Below are 24,509 nucleotides of genomic sequence, written 5' to 3'. Positions count from 1 at the left end.
TTGAGAAAAAGGAAAAAAACTGAGCCAGTATTTTTACTTTTGAGTTGTGCCACCTTGTGCTCTGCCTGATTAACCACAGGCACCTGTGCACACAGCAGTCTACATTCATCACCCTGCAGAGATGGCTCTTCCAGATCCCTACGTGGTCCATTTCATGGGTGCAGGCCAGGAGAGGTTTCAGACCGTGGCGGCACAAACTAAGCTTTCTGCTGCCTTTGAAAGAAAATACATATATATATATATATATATATATTTTAAATCACATGAATAAGTTGACTTCCCACCTAATTTTCCCCCAGGATCCTCCTAAAGCCCTTCATCTGTGACAGAAGAAATCTCTCAGTGCTATGTAATTCCAGTGTAGCAAAATGTATTTACTAATCAAGTACATGTCATGTCAGGCATTTGACATGTCATTTTCTCCACACAATAAACTTATCAGGTATGTATTGTCCTTAATTTACAGATGAGAACCAAGACTTCAAGAAGTAAAGTAGCTTAGCAACAAGAAACTTGAAAGGGAAATTAGGAAAACCATTCTACTTAGAACAGCAACTAAGAGAACAGAGTACCTAGGTATAAATCTAACCAGGGATGTGAAGGACATGTACAATGAAAACTATAAAACACTGGTGGAAGGGACTAAAGAAAACTTAAATAAATGGAAAGATGTTCCATGTTCATGGATTAGAGAACTTAATATTGATACGATGTCAATACTACCCAAAGCGATTTAAAGATTCAACTCAATCCTGATCAAAATTCCGACAGCCTTCTTTACAGAAATACAAAACCAATCTTCAACTTCATATGGGATGACAAGAGGCCCCATATAGCTAAAACAAAGCTGAAAGAGAAGAACAAAGTAGGAAGACTCACACACTTTCTGATTTTAAAACATACTGTACAGCTACAGTAATCAAAGCAGCCTGGCACTGGTTTAACAAGAGAAACACAGACCAGTGGAGTATGATTGAGAGTTCAGAAATAAATCCAAACAGACTGATTTCTGACAAGGATGCTAAGTCTATCTGATGGGGCAAGAAGAGTCTCTTTAATAAACAGTAATGGGAAAATTAAATTTCCCCACGCAGAAAAATGAAACAGGATCCATGCCTTACACCATACGCAAAACCAAATTCAAAATGGATTAATGACCTAAACATGAAAACTAAAACCATAAAATTCTTAGAAGAACAAGGAGGGGCAATGCTATCAGGCCTAGCTTTCAACAATGGATTATCTAAAATAATAACAATAGCACAAAGAGCAAAAGACAAATAAATGGGGCTTCATAAAAATAAAAAATTTTGTTCATCAAAAGACTTTACCATAAAAGTGAAAAGACAAGCTACCCACTGGGAGAGTATCTTCAGAAACCATATATTCGACAAGAATCTAATAATCAAAATATACATAAAACTTTAACTATTTAATAACAAAAAGACAAATAACCCAATCATAAAATGGGCAAAGGAGTCAAACAGACATTTCACCAAAGAGGACATTCGAATGGCCGCCAAACATATGAATAAATGCTCAGCATCATTAGCCATCAGAGAGATACAAATCAAAACCAGAATGAGATACCACTTCACTCCCACTAGGATGGCTAACATTAAAACAAACAGAAAATAACAAATGTTAGCCAGCATGTGGGGAAACTGGAACCCTTACCTATTGCTGGTGGGAATGCAAAATGGTACAACATTGTGGAGAACAGCAGAGCAGTTCCTCAAAAAACTAACAATAGAACTACCATATGACCCAGCCATTTCACTCGTAGGTATATACCCAAAAGGCCTGAAAGCAGAGACTCAGAGACTTGCACACCAACATTTACTGCAGCACTATTCACAACAGTCAAAGGTGGGAACAATCAAAATGTCCATCAACAGATGAAGGAGCATCTCAGCCAGCAGGGAAAATGAAATCTCGATATGTGCTGCGGAATAGATGGAGCTTGAAGACACTATGTGGCGTGAAATAAGACAATTACAAAAGGACAAATACTGCTTGACCTCACTTACATAAAAAGACAAGAAAAGGCAAATGTATAGAGACCAAAGTTTTTTTAGCAGTTACCCGGGGGTGGGAGGGAGGGGGATGATAGAAAAATCGCACTGATTAAGGGTAGGGTTGTAAGCTAATTATTGTAACTGGTGTCAATAACTTGTACACCTGTGAAAAGTTGAAATGGCAAAACCTGAAATAGAGATATTTACAATAACAAAAAAAAAACAAAAAGAGTAGCTGCTGAGGCTGCTTATGTACAACCAAATACCTCATGGGATTTGGTTCCTTGCTTTGGAGGTTTAGGGTCATGATTTCATGGGACTTCCCAGTTAACTGGGCTAATTATGTGTTTAGTGCTTTCTGTTCTACCTCCTAGTTCACTGTGTAGTGCCTGGGGTCTCAAAAGTTTACGACTGGCCATCCGAGGCACAACAATTCGTCTCTATTCACCTTGAGCAACAGAGGGAAAAAGAGAGTCAGGAACAGGAGGAGGATGTGGAATGTGTGGCCAATTCCCTCCAAAAAAAACTGCTTCCTTTACCATGAGACCACAAGAACTGGATAGTGCCTGGCTACCATTGCTGAATATTTTGATCAAAGACTCCATAGAAGAATCCTGATGTAAAGGCGGGAAATGCAGAACAGAACTTCAAATTCTCATGGACTCTAAACATTCTGGAGCCATAAACTACTGCCCTGAAATAATCTTTAAACCTTAAACTGAAAATATCCCCTGAAGTCATCTTAAAACCGAGTAACGGTTTAGCTTAACTAGTAAAGGCCTGCCTTGAGCAATATGCTCTTTTTAAGAACTATTTATATGGGATCAAACTGACAACAGCAACTCAAAAGGTTAGACAGGAAACTTATGGGGCAGTGAGTTTATGTTAATGAGGGAGGAACAACTCAGAAAAGGAGGTGAGAATGTTTACAGAACTTGAAGAGTATAATCAATGTCCCTAAACTGTACATGTAGAAACTGTTGAATTAGTGTATGTTTTGCTGTGTATATTCTAAACCACAGCAACAACAAAATAAATTTAGAGAAAGAAAAAAAAAAAAAAAAACAAGAGGTAACTTGCCCATGGTTAGATAAAAATTAAGCAACAAAACCCATTATTCAAATTCAAATCTGACATCAAAGCACATAGCCTATTATATCATGATGCAAGAGTTTTGTACCACATTCCTATAAGCAAAGGAGAAAGGGTAACAGCTAAATTCCTGTCTGTGTTCTAGCACCCGGAACACAGGCCAGTATGTCAATTAAGCAAGAATATCAGGTTCATGAACCATCAACATCTGTCTTCATACAAACATATAACCTACTAGGTACTGCCACTGCCTTCCAAATTAAATTCTTTCTTTGAAGGCTTTAGGGATCTGAAGCAACCTTTGCCTGGAATATACATGTTATGTCTGCATGTGTGCATTTCAATTATATGTGTGGGCATAACTGAAACTAGAAAAAAAACCTTATCCATTCTTTGCAGGGCTGCCAGCTTAGTTACATAAGACAACAGTGTGAGCAGAAACAAATCAACCGATTCACTCTGAGCAGAAACAAATCAACTGATTCAGTGTGAGCAGAAACAAACCAACTGATTCAGTGTGAGGAGAAACCAACGGTTTCAGGCAGTGGTGGATCATCCAATAGGCAAGGTAGCACAGTGCGTACCTTGCTTAGCAAATCATCTGTAGTGAAACTGTTCACTACAGATCAGTAAGTAAGCACAAGTAAGCCCATGCTTACCCTGCTTACTGGGTCATCTGTCCCTGTCAGGGACTGTAAATTTGAAGAGTGACTTTGATTTTGTAGGAGGGTATTGTGGGGTTGGGAGAGAGACAGATGCCACCCATACCTACAAGGAGAATCTCTAATGTGTTGAAAAACATGTAACTGTTCACGACAGATGATCTGGTAAGCAAGGTATGCACTGTGCTTACCTTGCCTATTGCGTAATCCACTTGGATTCAGCTGTGACGCCAGGGGCAAATGACAATCTTTGCAATACTTTTAAATCATATAATCTCCTAATCTTATAACTAGAAGAGCCCTGGCGGTACAGTGGTTACGTGCTTGGCTGCTAACCGAAAGGCTGGCGATTCAAACCCACCAGCCACCTCACAGGAGAAAGATGGGGCAGTCTGCTTCTGTAAAGATTTACAACCTTGGAAACGCTATGGGGCCGTTGTACTCTGTCCTATAGAGTCGCTTTAAGTCTGAATTGACTCGATGGCCAATGGGTTTATTAGTCTTAAAACTGAAGAGATAATTTTAGAAGAGTCTTCCCAAATTCTTTAATACTATCACCCAAAACAACATACATATTTTCATTTCCAAATAAATTAGACAGACAGCAATATATTTTCCAGTCTAAGAAAGAATGTTATGGCTCCCATTTAGGAATCTAACCAATAATTACAGCATTGTCCATTTTTTCATAATTAAGCTAATTTACGAACTACCGACAATCCTTTGAGGTGGATACGAATAAATGTCAATAAACACGAAAATCACCAATTTCATAATACATGATAATAACTGATAATTTAGAATCCAAATGGAATTCTGCCTTCAAACCTTCAACTCACCATACCTTAGAAAAAGTATTACACTAACCTAAAATAATAATATACACCGTCCTTATCTATCCCAACAGTCTTGAGCTTTCCTACCACTCTCCTTCCCCAAGCCTGTGCAAAGCTTCACAATGCAGTGTTAACTTCTTTATAAGCCCTCAGATGAGAAACCCGAAAGCTTGAACCAGAAAGGGAGTCACAATGTCACCAAAAATAAACATCGCTTACTGCTCCATAAAATCACTTTTTGTATGTACACAAAGTTCATATCATATTCTTCACCTTTAATTTTATTACTGGCAAGCACGCATGCGGGCACACATACATGCACACAAAGGCAAAAGGCCATGGTGAGGCAATTTCTCTTTACTAGAAGCTGGAAAACGCAGAAGTACCTGCGCAGAAACCTATCTAGGGTTGCTAAACTGAACGTTTACTCAGGCAGGATGGGGGTGAAGACAGACAAGGAGGGGATAAAATAGAGGAAGATACAGGGGAGTATGTATACGCACCTGCGTGTATGTGTACACACATACATGTGCTTACCAGCACAAGTATACGTATCTCTGCTGAGAATTTTTTAGCAGGCGAAAGGGTGTATGGGCGAGCTTTTGTTCGGTAGTCTGGCTCTATTTCTATAAAGTGAAACTGTCTATCAGAGGAGGTGGAATGGCAGAAAATGGCCGTGACATAGATATCTAGGAGAAGCCATCCAATTGTCAGCCCAATGCCTTCCCTTCAGACATGAACTCACAATCTGAAGGAGAAACTATGAATCATTGTAAGTAAAATGACGCCATAAATCTGGAACTTATTTGGTTACGATTATAGGCTTTTTTTGTTCCCCAAAAGAAAAGCTGAGGGCTAAAAGAGGAGTACACCCAGTGGAGATCTGAGGGTTTCAAGGATCAGTCTACATAAAACTTAAAGACTAAACTGGAAAGTTTACTATTGATCAGGAACAAAATGCCTCACACTGACAGGAAATCAACCACACAGAATTGGCAAGGGCTACTCTCTCATTTTAATGTCTTCTATGAGGCTGAAGTGGCTCCTGAGGTTAATTTTTAATTCCTACAGCTGTACAGAAAGTATTTAAGGGAAAAAAAAAAAAAACCAGCTCTACCTTTTTTTAACCGATGGTTATACAGTATGAACCCCAAAATAAACTCTCTGCATATGCATACATAAAACCTCTCACCACCATAACCTTGCTGTGGACACATGACTGTCTACAGGAGAGCATCAGTCTTATGACTGCCTTTGTAAACAAAGAATACAAAGTATTGACAACGTCTACAACTACACTGCAAAGCCATGGGAATAGGAAGCCATATCCGACTCAATACAAAAACCGCAGTTTCTTTCTACATGAAAACTGAAGCTGCAGTAGAAAAAAAAGGGTAACGAGGTTTTTGGCTAATTCCATGGTGGCTTCCCTTCCACACAATTTCCTGGTATCAATAAAGGAAAATAAAAAATCGCAAATCTTTCAAAAAAAGGGAAGCTCTGAAAAAGTTATCGAGCTTCTTTTGGAAGAAGCTACCCTAGAGAATTTAAGGGAAAAGGAGATAACTTCTTGATGAAACATGGCCTATACTTTAATTCCACTTTTTAAGTTGCCTTCTGAGTTTATTCCACTATCAGATCAAGTTAATTTAAAACAGAAATATAAATTATGGGGCAGGAGACCTGTTACCAAATGAGTTAATTATAAGAGATTCTGAAGTATGCTGGCAGTTAGCTGTATGTATAGTCAGAGATCTCAGAGGTTTGAATTTCAGCTCCTCTGTCAAAACATCTGCTTACCTTGAGAAAGTCACTCACTCAACTTTGAAGTCATAAAAAATGGGGACCTGAGAGATGGCCATACACAACGCACCTGGCATAAAATAAACCCACTGACCAAAACCCACTGCCGTCGAGTCGATCCCAACTCATAGCGACTCTATACGACAGAGTAGAACTGCCTCACAGAGTTTACAAGGAGTGCCTGGCGGATTCAAACTGCCAACCTCTTGGTTAGCAGCCGTAGCACTCACTTAACCACTACGCCACCAGGGTTTCCTGGCATAAAATAGGTATCTAAAAAGTGGTAGTTATGATTATTAGCTACTTATATATATATATTTTTTTTATGTGCCTGTGTTCTGCTAACTCAGAGAAAACAGAGTCCCAATACTCTACAAAGAGCTTCTGCCGCATGGCTCAACAAGCTTCTGAGCCACATGTTGCCTTTGGCACTGCAGAACTGAAAAAAGAAAGGGAGGTGCAAAAGAATAAACAAAAAACATAACAAGAACACCTAGGTTACAAACAAAAAATTTAACTACTAATGGTCTTCTTGGGTTCCTGGTGGCACAGTGGTTAAGAGCTCAGGCTACTAACTTAAAGGTTAGCAGTTCAAATCTACCAGCTGCTCCTTGGAAACCCCCCTGGAGCAGTTTTACTCTGTCCCATAGGTTTGCTATAAGTAGGAATCAAATTGATGGCAACAGGTTTGTTTTTTTGTTTTCGTTTTGGTTTAATGGTCCTCTTAAAAGCATCTAATCCATACCTTTCTCAAGCTCACAGGTCAGGAGGTGGGTGTTCATGAGGTTGGGAGGGCTTTCCTGTAGGCTCCTTATCACTATATGAAACACCCGCACCCATGGAAACGAAATACTGCTACAGATAAACAACACTGCTGAAGCATGACCCAAGAATTACCTCATTTCCTACAAAGCTAAAAGTGGAACACATCCCATCCGGGCCTTCTCTTTTGAGGATGAAACAATTGAGACTTTGTTTCAGCGGCCATCAAAAAAGGAACCCTAAAAGTGCACTGGCTGAGCCAGCCAAGCCCAGTCCAACACAGATGTCATCTTCTCAAGGAAGCTGGCATTAGCAGTCTATGGCGGAAAATATAAAAATAATTACGTTTTGCTACTTCAGTTTTGCATGAAAACATTTGAGAACGTAGTGTCTCTTTCTTCCCTTTGAGTGGCTACGGCAGGGTTTAAATTTTCTTTTTTTTTTTTTTTCAGTCTTAAATAGGAGAAAGGATTATTTGCTTAAGTTGGAACCCACTGCTAGTTTTTGGTGATGTAATGGTAGATGGCAAAATGGTGAAGGTGTGAAACTTCTCTACGTGTACAGGATTTCAGCAGGAGGGGCAAACAGCAGGCACAGAAATGTTATCATGTGCATTTTTGGGAGAGGAAGTGTCCGATTAATGCTAAAAAACTGATCTACTGTCCAGCCTACACCTCTAAAGTGGTGTTTCTGAACCTATTTTTCATTGTCATTCCCCTCTAGGACCCTTTTTAGACTTTTTCCCCCTTATTTATTTCTTGCCCCATGTAATTTTAATACCATAAACCTGTTGCTGTTGAGTTGATTCTGACTCACAGCGACCCTTTAGGACAAAGAAGGATTGCCCGCAGGGTTTTCAAGGCTATAAATCTTTACGCATGCAGACTGCCACATCTTTCTCCTGCACAGTGGCTGGTGAATTCAAACTGTTAAACTTTCAGTTAGCAATTCAGCACTTAACCACTGCCCCACCAGGGCTCCTTTTAATACCATAGATATACCATATATTTGTTTTATGTGCTATATGTATACCAAACCAAGCCCATTGCTGTCCAGTCAATTTCAACTCATAGCGACCCTCTACGACAGAGCTGAACTGCCCCATAAGGTTTCCAAGGAATGGCTGGTGGACCTTTTTGGTTAGCAGCCAAACTCTTAACTACTGTACCACCAGGGCTCCACTATATATATATATCTATATTTTATACATAATTATCTTTTTTATTTACATGGGATCAAACTGACAACAGCAATTTCAAAGATTAGATAGGAACCTTAAGGGGCAATGAATTTATGTTAATGAAGGAGGAACAACTCAGAAAAGGAGGCTGAGAACAGTTAAGCAACGTGAAGACTATAATCAATATCACTACATGGTGTACACAGAAACTGCTGCATTAGTGTATGTTTTGCTGTGCATATTGTCAACAACAACAACGAAATTAAAAAAAAAAAGTCTAAGAGACCTTTTTGCCCCCCACAAGCCAATTTTTACCCCCTCAGGGGTGACACTGCCGTACCGAGAATGCACGTGCTTAGGATTTCAACGCCACAGGCATACTACCAAGGTGATGAAACATACAGATCCTTTCCCCATAAGGATTACAACTGGGGACAACAGACAACAGATTTTTTTCCCCTTCAACTACTCAGTTTTTCTTCCAGTATAACCACTAAATAATGACTAGCATTGGGACAGTAATTTAGCTTTTTTAAAATATAAAATCGTATTTATCTAGAGGTAGCCTACCTAAGGCAGGATATTTTACAACAGGGAGGCTATCAGAAAAGGTCCGATAAAAAATAACTGATTACTTGGGGGTTGAAGGGGGTATATCTTCTCTGAATAGGCCCGTTAAAAGCCTATAACTTCTTTTCCAGTATGCTCTTCGATTTGGTAATCTCTGGGCACCTGCTGCTAGAAACAGTGTGGGCTCATAAGAACTGAGAGACACATAGTGCCATAACTGTAGGACGGACTACTTACTGAAGCCCAGGCTGCAAGCACTGATTTTTAATTAAACCCAAAAGGACTTCTGATCATGGCAAATGTATTTTTTTTTCTTTCTTTTTTTAATGACACATCTATTTTGTATGGTATCTTCCTTTTGATGAGTAAGAAAGGAAAGAAAAAAACAAAAGAGCAAAGTCAAATTGAGTCAATGTTTGCAGTTTTCCTGTCAAACAAGAACCCATGTTGTGAATTCTAAATAACAGACATAATGAAAAAAAGTTTCATTTTATGAGAGAATCTGCATCAAAAGCCTTTCATAGAAATAGAACGGAGTATCCACTAAACATCCTGTCCTATTTTTCATTCCGAAATCATTGTTTGCTTGGTCTAAATTCACATTTTAATTAGTAAAAGTAAACAATAAAGTAGTAGTCTATATCCCCCCAAGAATTATCTTGCAAGGATATTCAGATTTCTTTACACTGCTTACCTGTTCTACATAGGTCTTTTAAATTTTTTTAGCTTCATCTCTACAGAGAAATTTTTGGTTAAAATGAGATTTTTTTGTTTTTGTGTTTTTACAGGAAAAGATAACAACGGAGATATTTTATTTTTATTTATTACAAAAGCGACACATTTTGTTATTAAAGGTGTATTTCCATTTCAGAATATGTTTTATAGCAAATTACACTGTTGAACGAGCCACATCATAGATACCTTAAATGTAATATTTTCTGGGGAAGTCAGAATAACTTGACCAAGGCAAGGTCACGGAAGCTTCACAGACACATCCAAACTCCCTGAGGGACTGAATTACTTGGCTGAGGGCTGAGGACCATGGTCTCGGGGGACATCTAGCCCAATTGGCATAATATGGTTTATAAGGAAAATGTTCTACATCCTACTACGGTGAATAGCATCTGGGGTCTTAAAAGCCTGTGAGTGGCCATCTGAGATATTCCACTGGTCTCACCCTGCTGGGTGTAAGGGAAAATGAAGAAAACCAAAGACACAGGGAAAGATTAATCCAAAGGACTAATGGACCACAACTACTACAGCCTCCACCAGACTGAGTCCAGCACAACTAGATGGTGCCTGGCTACCACCACCCATTGCTCTAACAGAAATCATAACACAGGGTCCCAGACAGAGCTGGAGAAAAATGTAGAACTAAATTCAAACCCACACACACTCAAAAAAAGACCAGACTTACTGGTTTGACAGAGAACGGAGAAACCCTAGAAGATGGCCCCTGGACACCCTTTTTAACTCAGTACTGAAGTTATCCCTGAGGTTCACCCTTCAGCCACTGATTAGACAGGCCCATAAAACAAACAAAAATACATGTAGCTCAACCATGCACACAAGACTAAATGGGCACACCAACCCAGGGGCAAGGATGAGAAGGCAGGAGGGGATAAGAAAGCTGGACAAATGGAAATGGTGAACCCAACGTTGAGAAGGGGAGAGTGTTGACAAGTCATGGGTTTGGCAACCAACGTCACAGAACAATATGTTATTGTTTAATGAGAAACTAATTTATCCTGTAGACCTTTATCTAAAGCACAATAAAAAAGTATATATATATAAAATAAAATATATGTAATAATTTTATTATAAAACTTGTTTGTCCTTCTCTGGTGTTAGTTAGCACAAAGATGGCTTTGTTTTCCAAAGAAAGGATATTCTTTTCAAACAATCTTCAAAATTTTTAAAATATCTGTATCTATAAAAAATTTTAAAAATATAAAAGTAAAATGCTCACTGTAAATCATTCAAACAACCGTAGAAAGATAAAGTAGAAAGCGAAAGTCTCTACCTACCTGTCCCCTTTTTTTTTTTATTTTATTGTGCTTTAAGTGAAAGTTTACAATTCAAGTCAGTCTCTCACACAGAAACTTTTTACATCTTGCTACATACTCCCAATTGCTCTCCCCCTAATAAGACAGCCCGCTCCCTCCCTCCACTCTCTCTTTTCGTGTCCATATGGCCAGCTCCTAACCCCCTCTACTCTCTCATCTCCCCTCCAGGCAGGAGATGCCAAGACGTTCCTACTCTTAACATATTTTATTAAAGAAGGGAAATCATACCATATGTCTATAGCCTTTCAATGATAATAAGCCAAGGAAAGAGTGCTTTAAAAAGCCTTTATAAACTGATTTACAATAATTTTTAAAATCACACAATCCACTGTAAACTTCTCATTAGAAAACAAGTAAGAATGTATAGAAAGAGGGAGAAAAAAAATGGGACTATAATTTCAATATCTGAGGTCAAAGTTTTTTTTAGTAGACCATTTAAAAATGTCTTATTTCCACCCCAAATAATAAAAGGTCACAGACGAGCATCAAGTAGTATCTACCTTTTGAAAGTCAATCAATCAATCATCTAGTTTTAGTAAAAATTAAAATGTTACAAAATATTGACAGTGAAACACGCAGAGAACTCAAGAAAAATCAGAGCCAACAATCTGGATGAAACATGACATTAACGCAAGAACATGACACAAAAGCTCTTTTTCTTTCTCAGGTCAGCTGAAAGGACTACGAATTGCAGAGCCAGTCCTCGCATGAACAGAAACGGTGCAAAGACATCCCTATGGGCAGCAGCTGCTGCAAAAAGACCATGAGCATTCACCCAGTAACTGCGATGCACAAAGCACTGTACAAACTTCCCATGAACAATCGCGACTGATCTGACGCTGCCCTGGGCTGGCAGACAGGAAATCTGAGGCTCAATACAGCTAGCTGACGCAGGCAAGTCATCGATGGTAGCTCTGGAAAGAGAACAGGGACTCATGCCCCAGGCCAAGAATTCAATTCAAGAAGGCACAGACACCTTTTGAGCTTCTTTAAAAAAACTAAAAGTGGGGTGGGGGGTGGGGGAAAGGTGGGTGTAACCTTTCTAGAAGGCTTCCCAGGCCTAGAATGAATTTCAATGTAGTGGAAACGTTTTCCATGTTTGAAGAGCAGTGAACAAAGCAGACAAACATCCTTGCCCTCAAAAGCTGACAGTTTAGTAGGGGCAGGTAGGAAATAAGTAAGACCTGTAGTGTGTCGGAGCCCTGGTAGCGTAAGGGTTAAGGGCTACGGCTGCTAACCAAAAGGCCAGAAGTTCAAATGCACCAGCTGCTCCTTGGAAACCTTTTTGGGCAGTTCTGCTCTACCCTATAGAGTCGCTATGAGTTGGAACTGACTCGACAGCAATGGGTTTTGTTTTTTTTTTAAATAGCGTGTTAGATGGTGAAAGTGCAACGGTGAAAAATAAAGCAGGGAAGGGAGGAGGGAGTGCTGAGAAGCATCGGCTGTTCATGTATGTAAGGTGGACAGGAAGGGCCTCACTGAGAGGGGGTATCTATGCAAAGACCTGAAGGAAGAGATGCAACGAGTACATGAAAGCAGATTTAAGACAGTTTAATTCTAGGCTAGAAAAGTAACTCTGTGATATAAATAAGAAATTGAAAATTACCTTAATCCTAAAAATGACCCTATCTTTATCTCTCCACAACATATTACTCAACTAATTCAGATGACAGCTGGTGAAAAAGACAGGGAAACAGAAATCTCATCCACAATGACCAGGGCAGTAGGGTCTATTCATGAATCTCCACTGCTTAATTAATGAAGCCCACCCAAAAAACCCAGTGCCGCTGAATGAAGAGAGCTTCTAATTCACCAACTAGGGACCCCACAGGCGCCCTTACACAACTATCTCAGGCTCACATGTTAAAGTGCTGCCTTACATTTGGGATGCCTGTACACGAGGGTCTTTCAAGTACTCTAATCCTTTGTTACCTCTGCTGTGATTTTTGTTGTTGTTAGGTGCCCTTGAGTCAGTTCTGACTCACAACGACTCTATGTAAAACAGAATGCTGCTAGGTCCTGCGCCATCCTCACAATTGTTGCTGTGCTGTAATTAGGCGCCTCCTATCTGCAGCCTAACTGAATTCAGGTGGGCAGCAGAAAAATATTCAAGCCAAGGCGGGGCAGGGGTTGGGCCCCATAGGCACGATAGAGATATAGGAAGTGGGAGAGGTCATAATTTAAGGGGAAGAGAGCTGACGGGTAGCAAGTGAAGGAGACAGCAGGTACTAAGTAGGACTGTATGCCTCAAGCAAACAAGGTAGAAAGGGTTTCCTCTAATTTGGACCAAATCAGAGGAAAGCAGTAGAATAAAACATCCATTCTGGTGGGCTGGAGTCTGCAGAGAAAGGGTACTAAGAATCTGTAAGCCTAAATGGACACTCAGCAACGGGTGCAGCTAGAAAAGAGGGGCACAGGGATACATAAGGCGGAGTTAACCAAAGACAAGGGAAGAAATGGGTACACGCAGTCAGAAACGTAAGTTACTTAAGGATCTGCTATAAACATAGAGCACTCTAGGCTGTCGCACAAGTAGAGTGGGTTTGTGAGTCCATGGAGAGTAAATGCCTGCTCGTCCATTCTAAATTAAGTACCTGGCCAGTGAGGGTGTTGAAGCTGCGGGGTACATCCCTCTCTACCTTCTGATTGAGGAGCACAGCTATGACCTATGGTCACATCTTCTTCATATCTGTCCTTTCTCCTTATATCTACTTGTATTCTCCTTAAATCTACTTACATGCTCCATATATGTGTGTGTGAACACGTATACATATATACACACACATACACGTGAAACATTAACTCCTACAGTGTTCCTAAATTCAGGAAGAATTAAGTTTATAAAAAGGATCTCTGCTCTTTTCCTACTAAGAACCCCAGTCAGGGACTGATCCCACCCAGCTGAGCTGCGTCTAGCCATCGCTAACACTTGCTACATGTTCAGCAGCGGTGATACTGGATGACACCTGCTAGAGGGCCAACCTCTAGTTCCAGATAAGCCTTTCTGACAAGATGCCCATCCCAAGAAACAAGATGACTGGGCTTTCAAAGGTACCCAGTACTCTTCAGAAAGGACATCAGTGTCTATCTGGAATTCTTCATAACCTTTCCTATCCTTAAAGTTTTGAGGGACAATATATTCCTAGAACTATCAGGAAGCTTTAAATCCTTTATTTTCAAAATCATTTTTCCCAAGTAGGAAGATAAATACAGCTTTCAAATGTCTTAAACCCAATTCTTTTTTATATATATAATTTTTATTGTGCTTTAAGTACAAGTTTACAAATCAAGTCAGTCTCTCATACAAAAATTTATAAACACCTTGCTATACACTCCTAATTGCTCTCCCCCTAATGAGATAGCACACTCCTTCCCCCCACTCTCTCTTTTTATGTCCATTTGGTCAGCTTCTGACCCCCTCTGCCCTCTCATCTCCCCTTCAGACAGGAGATGCCAACATAGTCTCATGTGTCTACTTGACCTAAGAAGCCCACTCTTCCCTAGTATCATTTTCTATCCCATTGTCCAGTCCAATCCCTGTCTGAAGAGCTGGCTTTGGGAATGGTTTCTGTCTTGGACTAAAAGAAGGCCTGGGACCATGACCTCTGGGGTCAGTCTCAGTTAGATCATTAAGTCTGGTCTTTTTACGAGAATTTGGGGTCTGCATCCCACTGCTCAGGGGTTCTCTGTTGTGTTCCCTGTCAGGACAGTCATCGGTTGTAGCTGGGCACCATCTAGTTCTTGTGGTCTCAGGCTAATGTAGTCTCTGCTTTATGTGGTCCTTTCTGCCTCTTGGGCTCATAATTACCTTGTCTCTTTGGCGTTCTTCATCCTCCTTTGCTCCAGGGGGGTTGAGACAATTTTTTTTTTTTTTATGTGTACTGTTTTTAAGCACTTTATTTTTTTAATAATTTTTATTGTGCTTTAAGTGAAAGTTTACAAATCAAGTCAGTCTCTCACATAAAAACTTATATACACCTTGCCACATACTCCCAATTACCGTCCCCCTAATGAGACTTTTTTAATGAGACAGCCAGCTCTCTCCCTCTACTCTCTCTCTTAGTGTCCATTTCACCAGTTTCTAACCCCCTCTACCCTCTCATCTCCCCTCCAGGCAGGAGATGCCAATATAGTCTCAAGTGTCCACCTGATCCAAGAAGCCCACTCCTCACCAGCATCCCTCTCCAACCCATTGTCCAGTCCAATCCATGTCTGAAGAGTTGGCTTTGGGAATGGTTCCTGTCCTGGGCCAACAGAAGGTCTAGGAGCCATAACCACTGGTGTCTCCCAGTCTCAGTCAGGCCATTAAGTCTGGTCTTTTTATGAGAATTTGGGGTCTGCTTATCCAACTGCTCTCCTGCTGCCTCAGGGGTTCTCTGTTGTGTTTCCTGTCAGGACAGTCATCGGTTGTAGCCAGGCACCATCTAGTTCTTCTGGTCTCAGGATGAAGTTCTTCTGGTCTCAGGGTGAAGTAGTCTCTGGTTCATGTGGCCCTTTCTGTCTCTTGGGCTCATAATTACCTTGTGTCCTTGGTGTTCTTCATTCTCCTTTGATCCAGGTGGGTTGGGACCAATTGATGCATCTTAGGTGGCTGCTTGCTTGCGTTTAAGACCCCAGACGCCACTCTTCAAAGTGGGATGCAGAATGTTTTCTTAATAGATTTTATTATGCCAGTTGACTTAGATGTCCCCTGAAATCATGGTCCCCAAACCCCTGCCCCTGCTACACTGGCCTTTGAAGCATTCAGTTTATTCAGGAAACTTCTTTGCTTTTGGAGACCAATTTCTTAATCCCAGTTCTTGAATGCAGTATGATTTTCAGGATTTGGTAGGCACCAGACATTAAGTTAATTTATATAAAACAGCACAGCAACGAAAAAACTGGCAATCTGATCCAATACCAGCAAGACAAGGTACTGGAAGTGCTTCATAAATTAGTAATTTTTTACACCCATCTATATCAGCAAATCAGCAAAGCAGAATGAGTCTTATATAAAATATTGGCTTAAAAATGTTTTGATAAGAATTAAATCCATTTTATTCTCTAAAGGAAAATAGTTAAACTGTCAGCTTTAAGGGGTTCTACCCTAAATGTGCCCCCTTTTGTATTCTGATGAAAAGTGGTTGATTGTTAACTTGGAAGCAAGATCAGTTAAGAAGCTCATCCTCAAACCAAAATCAGCACCTTCAGACGCTGGAATAGGCCAAGAGACAGTGATTATTTTCTCAACAGTGTCTGATGGAAGTAGTGATGACTTGACGACTTTGTACAGAATTCCTGGTAAGTAAACATTTTCCCCTTAATTCTGTTAAACTTATAAGTGCAACTATGATTAATCACTCATTCCACCATAAATTGTAATTTCTAATTTGGGGAAAGTCCAGCTTTTATGGAAGATTCTGTTTCTCTCACCCATTTTAAGAAGCCCGTTACCAATTGTCTTTTACATTTGCCACCAGTAAATTCATAATCCAATCCATAGTCACACCACAGTAGCCATGTATCTTGTATGTATGTTTTAGTTTTCCCAAAAATGCCAGACCTCCAATAAAACAGTAAATCCTGATTTTTATCTTTCAATTTGTGTCATCATTTTATCTCACTTATTTCTAGTTAGGCTCTGATTTTTGTGGAACAAGCAAGATATAAACAAAAGTCAGTATCTATGTGCTTAAAACAAATACCTGATAACAGTAGATCACGCTGATTTATTTTTCCTACCACTCTATACTAACGAACATAGAAGGAAGTGTTCATGAACTATGTACAATTTTCTAACACAATAAGATCATGCTTATTTTTCATAAGGCAAGTATGATTCTATTCAAATACTTACCAGGAGCAATGGTCTCCAACGTATCGGCACTGATCTTTCGAGTGCTTGTACAGTGATGGAGGGTAGAACCCGAAAATACCAAGTAAAAAACTACATCATCTTCAACTTTATCCTCTTCAGCAAGCAATACTGTAACAACACAATCGCCCTAGGAAAGGAAAAGAAGATATAGCAAGCTTGCATTAGTAAGGCTCCTCTTAGGAGTCTATCTTTATAAAACATTAAATTTAGGGTAAAATCAAACACATCACCTAACCTGTGCTCCCATTCTAGTAGGCTTATACAAACGCCACGCCACTTACTATGTGCTAAGCAGTGGTCTAGTCATTGAGAATACAGAATTAAGCTGAAGATAAGACAGATGTCCTCTTTAAGCTTATACTGTAGCGGAGATGGTTAGATAAGTAAACTAACAAGATAACAATTTGTTTATTTGCATAATGAATGGGTAAAAAGGGCAGAAAACCATGAAAATCCAAAAATAAGGCAGAGGATGGAAGCGGTATATTTAATAGTTACATCCTCATACTCAGAACGTTCCTCAATCCTCGTGTTCCAGCTGCAGCAAGAATTCTCTCAATGCCAACTCCCGCCATGTCCCCAGCAAGAGTATAAAGGAGAGCCTGTAACAGGCCTGCTTGGAAATGGTGTGGTGAAAAGAGCATGAGCTTGGAATCCAAGTAAATCTGGGTTTAAATCCCACCTACAAAGGCTTTACTTAAATCCCAAGTCAGCTTCCTTGACTATAAATAGAGATAACACCTTCCTTCCTACGGCTAATGTATAAAAACTCATGGAACATGGTCAGCTCTCAGTCTATGTTAATGTCCTTAATCTATTTAAATGGAAGGCCACTTTTCTAACAATTCGCTGACCACCTGGCATCCCTGCTCTTCCTTATACCATCACCCCCATTAAGCCCTTAGAATCAAACAAAAATATTGTGCCAGTAACTCTGCCTATGATTCAGAAACTATTTAGAAGTTAAGACATCTCTTTCCTCTGGTTGCGAATATTCCTCTAGCAGTCATGTACACTGATTTTTTACTGAAGCAAGTGGCTAAATAAAAAATATATTCTGTGAAATACAGTCCTAATTACCATTTTCTCAATCATAAACATTATGTAATTTGTGTTGTACTCATAAACAAGATTTTAAGGCACTCAGGACAATTATGCAAAGCAATTTAACAAAAAAGCCAATTTAAAGAAAGCCAAGTCATTTTAGCAATAAATAGAGGAGAGAATTCTCATTATTTACAGCATTTTTTCCTTTCTTTTTTAGCCATAGTAAAGCCCACAGGAGAACCATGCCACCCTGTGGCCATAACTTATTTAGCGGAAAGTAGTATTTTACTGAAAACTGAAAACCAAAGACTATAAACTCAAACCTAAGATTAAGTCTAACAGCAGAAATGCTCCAGTTGATCAATTCTGGAAACAGAGTCAAATTATTTCCCAAAGACCTGAGTTTCTATTTTGTGTGGTATTTAGTACATGGTAGGTACTCAAATCTGTTGCATGCAACATATAAGAAGTCCAAATAAACTATAATCCCGAATAAACTGTAAATTACTTGATTGCAAAGCGAATTATTAACACAAATGCTGAAATCAGGGAGTTCCAAGGCATCCTAACACAAGGAGTATCAGTAAGCAGAATTATATGACTGACTTGAGTAACCACTCAGAATTATGTAACTAGTCTTAGATATATAGTTCATTTCTAGAAAATATTTTTTAATTACACTGTGGTAAAATATATATAACAAAAAATTCACCATTTTAACATCTTTAAGTGTACAATTCAGTGACATTAATTACATTCACCATGACTACTATCCATTTCCCAAAGTTTTTCATCACCCCAAACAGAAACTCAGTACCCTTTAAGCAATAACTTCCCGCTTTCCTCTTCCCCAGTAAGCAGTAATAAACTTTTGTCTCTATGCATTACCCTATTCTAGATATTTCATATAAGTGGGATCATACAATATTTAACCTTTGTGTCAGATTATTTCACTCAGTATACTGTTTTCACTATGGTAGCAACTATCAGAACTTCATTTCTCTTTATGCTGAGTAATATTCTGTTGTATGCATATACCACATTTTGTTTATCCATTCATCTGCTGGTGGGCAATTGGGCTGTTTCCACCTCTTAGCTATTGTGACTAATGCTGCAATGAACACTGATGTACAGTATCTATTTGCATGCCTGCTTTCAAGTCTTTTGTGTATATGCCATATGCTGGGTCATATGGTAACTCCACGTTTAACTTTTTCAGGAACTATCACTCAGGCTGTACCATTCTACACTCCCATCAACAATGCACGCGGGTTCCAATTTCTCCACATCCTCACCAACACTGTGTTTCTGATAATAGCCATCCTAGTGGGCGTGAAGTGGTATCTCATTGTAGTTTGGATTCGTACTTCCCTAATGACTAACGGGAAACCCTGGTGGCGTAGTGGTTAAGTGCTATGGCTGCTAACCAAGAGGTCAGCAGTTCGAATCCACCAGGCGCTCCTTGGAAACTCTATCGGGCAGTTCTACTCTGTCCTATAGGGTCGCTATGAGTCGGTATCGACTCCACGGCAGTGGGTTTGGTTTAATGACTAACAGGAGACATGGTGGCTCAGCGGTTAAGAGCTTGGCTGCTAACCAAAAGGTTGGCAATTCAAATCCACCAACCACTCCTTGGGAACCTTATGGGGCAGGGTCATTATGGGTCAGAATCGACTCAAAAGCAACAAGTTTGGTTTCTGGTTTAATGACTAATGAAACTGGATGTGCTTATTGGCCATTTTTATATTTCTTCGTGGGAGAAATATCCTTTGTCCATTTTTAAATTGGGTAGCCTTTTTGTTGTTGAGTTGTAGGAGTTCTTTATATTCTGGGTATTAACATTTATCAGATACATAGTTCCCAAGTATCTTCTCCCATTCTGTAGGTTGTCTCTTCACTTTGTTAATAAAGTCCTTTGCTGTACCAGTCCAACTTATCTATTTTGTCTTTTGTTGCTCATGCTTTTGGTGTCATATATAAGAATACATTGCCAAAAACAAGGCCCTGAAGATTTACTCCTATGTTTTCTTCTACGAGTTTTATGGTATTAGTTCTTAATTTTCATATATAGTGTGACGTATGGATCCACCTTCAGTTTTTGTATGTAGAGATCTAATCATCCCAGCTCCATTTGTTCAAGACAGTATTCTTTCCCCCACTGAATGAAGGACTTGGCACTCATGTCAAAAATCAATTAACTATAGATGTATGAGTTTATTTCTGAACTCTCTATTCTATGCCATTGGTCTGTATGTCTATCCTTATACCAGTGCCACAGTTTTGGTTACTGTAGCTTGACAGTACATCTTGAAAGAAAGGAAGTATAAATTTTCCTACTTTGTTCCTCTTTTTCAAGATTGTTTTGCTATTCATGGCCCCGTGCCATTCCATATGAATTTGAGGATTGGCTTTTCCATGTCTGAAAAAAAAGGCTATTGGGATTCTAATAGGGACTGTGTTGAATCTATAGATTACTTTGGGTAGTGCTGACATCTTAACAATTTTATGTCTTCCCATTCATGAACACAGGGGTCTTTCCATTTATTCTGGTCTTTAAGTTCTTTCAGCAGTGCTTATAGTTTTCAGTGTACAAATCTTTCAACTCCCTGGTTAAATTTATTTCTACACATGTCATTCTTTCAGATGCTATTGTAAATGGGATTGTTTTCTTGATTTCCTTTTCAGATTGTTTTTTGTTGGTGTATAGAAACACTACTTATTTTTTTTTCATCTTGATCTTGTACCTTACCACTTTTGCTGAATTCATTTATCAGCACTGGGAGCTTTCTTGTGGAGTCTTTCAGATTTTCTACATATAAGATCATGTCTTCTGTGAATAAAGATAATTTTACTTCTTCCTTTGCAATTTGGATGCCTTTGATTTCTTTTCCTTGCCTAAATGCTCTGGCTAGAACTTCTAGTATAATACTGAATAGCAGTGGTGAAAGCAGGTGTCATACATTGAACTGTGTCCCCACCCCACCCCCCGGCCAAAACATCTGTCAACTTGGCTAGGCCATGATTCCCAGTATTGTGTGATTGTCCGTCTACCATCTTGTCATCTAAAGTGATTTTCCTATGTGTTGTAAATCCTATCTCTATGGTGTTAATGAGATGGAATTATTGGTGGTTATGTTAATGGGCAGGATTCAATCTACAAGATTAGGTTTTGTCTTAAGCCAATCTCTTTTGAGATATAAAACAGAGAAGCAGCGGAGAGACAGGAGACATCATATGACCAAGAAAGTAGAGCCAGGAGCATACGTCCTTTGAACCCAGGGTCCCTGCCCTGAGAAGGTCCTACAGCAAGGAAAGATTGATGACAAGGACCCTTCCCCAGAGCCAACAGAGAGAGAGAGAAAGCCTTCCCCTGGAGCTGGCATTCTGCAATTCAGACTTCTAGCTTCCTGGAAACCCTGGCAGCGTAGTGGTTAAGTGCTACAGCTGCTAACCAAAAGGTCGGCAGTTCGAATCTGCCAGGCGCTCCTTGGAAACTCTATGGGGCAGTTCTACTCTGTTCTATAGGGTCGCTATGAGTCGGAATCGACTAGACGGCAGTGGGTTTGGCTTTTTTGTTTGTTTGTTTTGGTTTCTAGCTTCCTAGGCTCTGATCTGAAAGAATAAATTTCTCTTTGTTAAAGCCATTCACTTGTGGTATTTGTTACAGCAGCATTAGATAACTGAGACAGTGGGCATCCTTGTCTTGTTCCTGATCTTACAGGTTTTTTTCCTTCACAAAGGCCCTTTATCATGTTGAACAATTTCCTTTCTATTCTTAGTTTGCTGGTGTTTTTACCATTAAAGGATGTTGGATCTTGTTAAATGCCTTTTCTGCAATCAAGATGATCAAGTAGGTCTTTTCTATCATTCTGTTAATGTGGTACATTACAACGATTTTTCTTATGTTGAACCACCCTGTATTCCTGGGGTAAATCCCACTTGGTCATGGTATATAATCCTTTTAATATGCTGTCAGATTTGGATTGCTAGTACTTTATTGAGAATTTTTGTACCTACTAAGGTTTATTCTTTAGAGCACAGGCTGGCAAACTACAGCCTAGTGGCCAAATTCAGCCTGTCATTTGTTTCTGCATAGCTCATGAGCTGAGAAAGGTTAATAACACATTTTCTAATGGTTGGATAAGAAAAAAAAAAAAAAAGAATATTCCATACATGAAAATCATATAACATGCGAATTTCAATATCCATCAGTAAAGTTTTTGTTGGAACACTGCCAATAAAATTCATTTACATGCTGTCTACGGCTTTCACACTACCATAGGACATGGTGGGGCTGAATGGTTGCTACGGAGACTGCATGGCCCAGAAAGCTAAAATACTGACTCTGTGGACCTTTACAGAAAGTTTGCTGACCCCTTCATTAGTAGCTGACTTCTGTCACAACTACTCAACTCTGCTGGTATAACACAAGACAATACATAAACAAATGAGTTTAATTGTGTTCCAATAAAACTTTATCTACAAAAACAAGTGGCCCACCCACAGGTCTAAAGCCCTGCTTTAGAGCCAAGAAACCATAAAATAACGGTCAAAAGAAAACAGATGTGAGTGTATTTTGGCCATTTTAATAATAATTTTCTCTTGTTTTATGACTTGAGACCAGTTCTTGGGATTTAAACATATATAACTGTTTCACAGGGTTATGCAATCCAAAATGAAATATCAGCTAAGGTAAAACTGGTAAAATAGGTATCTTCTCAGTCACTGTCCTTCAGATTTTATTCTAGTCTTTGGACAGTCTCATAAAAACAGGCCTGGGGAGAAAGGGTATTTAAACTCCAACGCTTAATATACATATAGTTTATATGCTCATTGTTCTATAATTGAGAGAAAAAAAAATTAATACGCAGTTTCAGAACTCCCAAAAACTCTTTTTAAAATATTTTGTAATACTGAATACCAGCAAAGTGGATGCTGAAAATGGTACTGTGCACTATTGGTGACATTTTTCTTTTTTTCGTTTCAAAAGGAATAATAAATTTATACAGAAAAATCCAAAATCTCATTTCATATTCCTCAGCCAATCTCACTTTTCTTCCCAAAGATATTCAACCCTATTTACAGTTTGATATTCACTCTGAAAGTCATTTTTCTACAAATTTACATATCTGCTACAGAAATACCAAATTTAAACCTTTAAAAATAAATGTGAACTACACATATTATTGTGTGCTTTGCTATCCTCAATTTACAACATAATCTTAATGATCTTTACATGACTCTCTCTATATGTATAGGCCTATCTCATTCTTTTTGTTGGCCTTCCACAATTCTACTTAGTAAATATACATAATTTATGTAACTGTTCTCTTACCAATAGATCTTTCTGTGGTTTGTCATTTTCTACTAATACAAAATAATGTTTTAAGTAACATCCTTGAACATGTACTTTTGTACACACGTGCAAGTATTTCTATAAGATAGATAGCTTTAAAATCGCTAAGTTAAAGAGTAAGTTAAATTATAGTTTTTATAGTATTTTTAAGTTGTCCTCTAACAAGGTTAGGATAATTTACATACCCAATATTACATATGTAAATGCTCTTTTCTCCACATCTTAAACCATCTCTGGATGTTATTATTCTTTATTTTTTCATAGTTAATGTGTACAAATGGTATTTTATTATTTTGGTTTGCATTTCACTAGCTACTAGAAACCATCTCTAGATATTATTATTCTTTATTTTTTCATAGTTAATGTGTACAAATGATACTTTATTATTATTTTGGTTTGCATTTCACCAGCTACTAGTAAGACTGAGCAATTTTTATATTAGTCATTTGTATTTCTTTTTCAGTGAATTGCTGACCAATACTTTGCTGTTTTTCTTATCAGTTATTTTCTCCTTTTCAAATACTCAAGGAAGTATGGTAGAAAAAGGCTAACATTTACTGAACACCTATCCCAGTGATACCTAAGTCATCTCATTTAATCCAACCTACAAGTGAATCCAATAGAAATGGAGATGGACAGAGTATATGTAACATGACCAGAGGCATACAAGAAAGTAAATGGTAAGGCTGAGATCTGAACCTAGTACCGATCATTCCGCAAACATCTCTTATCCTTCTGAAAATGTTTCCTCAACTTTTAACAACCAGGAAACGACTCAGTTCATCATGGTACAAAAATACTGTGCAAACACTATAAATAATTATGAAAAACTTGTTGAAACACACAAATTTATTTATAGGAAAATGTTAAATGAAAAGGCCAAGAAAAAAACAGTAAATGCCAAAATAGAAACCATTACAATGTTTAACAATTTATAGAGCTCCTCCAAAAAAGAATTCTAACAGCTTTGTTGTATCACCTTTTCAATTAAAAAAACAAAGCAAACAAACCAAAAAAACTAACAATGAGCACACCCACACACACCACCCCTCAGCTAAAAAGTCATGGCTAATTCAAAATCACCAGCACCCATACTAACACACAAGGTAACACCAGTGACTTAAATTCATCTGGCCAAGGTAAGAATTAAAGAAAACATCTCAAGCAAACTGAGCTGTTTTCACACATGAAAAGGAGCCCTGGTGGAGCAGTGGTTAAGCCCTCAACTGCTAATGGAAAGGTCAGCAGTTCGAACCTACC

The 24,509-nt window shown here is 38.8% G+C and overlaps 1 protein-coding gene across 10 annotated transcripts in view; it reads right to left on the bottom strand.

Annotated features, from left to right (window-relative positions):
* Positions 1-24,509, bottom strand: part of AKAP13 (A-kinase anchoring protein 13) — a 412,106-nt gene that overhangs the window by 233,949 nt on the left and 153,648 nt on the right. For all 10 annotated transcript variants that reach the window (XM_064267087.1, XM_064267095.1, XM_064267090.1 and 7 more), the window contains one exon: positions 16,826-16,973. In XM_064267087.1, the coding sequence (XP_064123157.1) occupies positions 16,826-16,973 (148 nt within the window). The remainder of the gene's footprint in view (positions 1-16,825; positions 16,974-24,509) is intronic.

Source organism: Loxodonta africana, chromosome 13 (genome assembly GCF_030014295.1).
Source record: "Loxodonta africana isolate mLoxAfr1 chromosome 13, mLoxAfr1.hap2, whole genome shotgun sequence".
In the NCBI taxonomy this organism is placed as follows: Eukaryota; Metazoa; Chordata; class Mammalia; order Proboscidea; family Elephantidae; genus Loxodonta; species Loxodonta africana.
The sequence above is the reverse complement of the archived record's forward strand: the minus strand, read 5'-3'. Positions and strand labels throughout refer to the sequence as shown.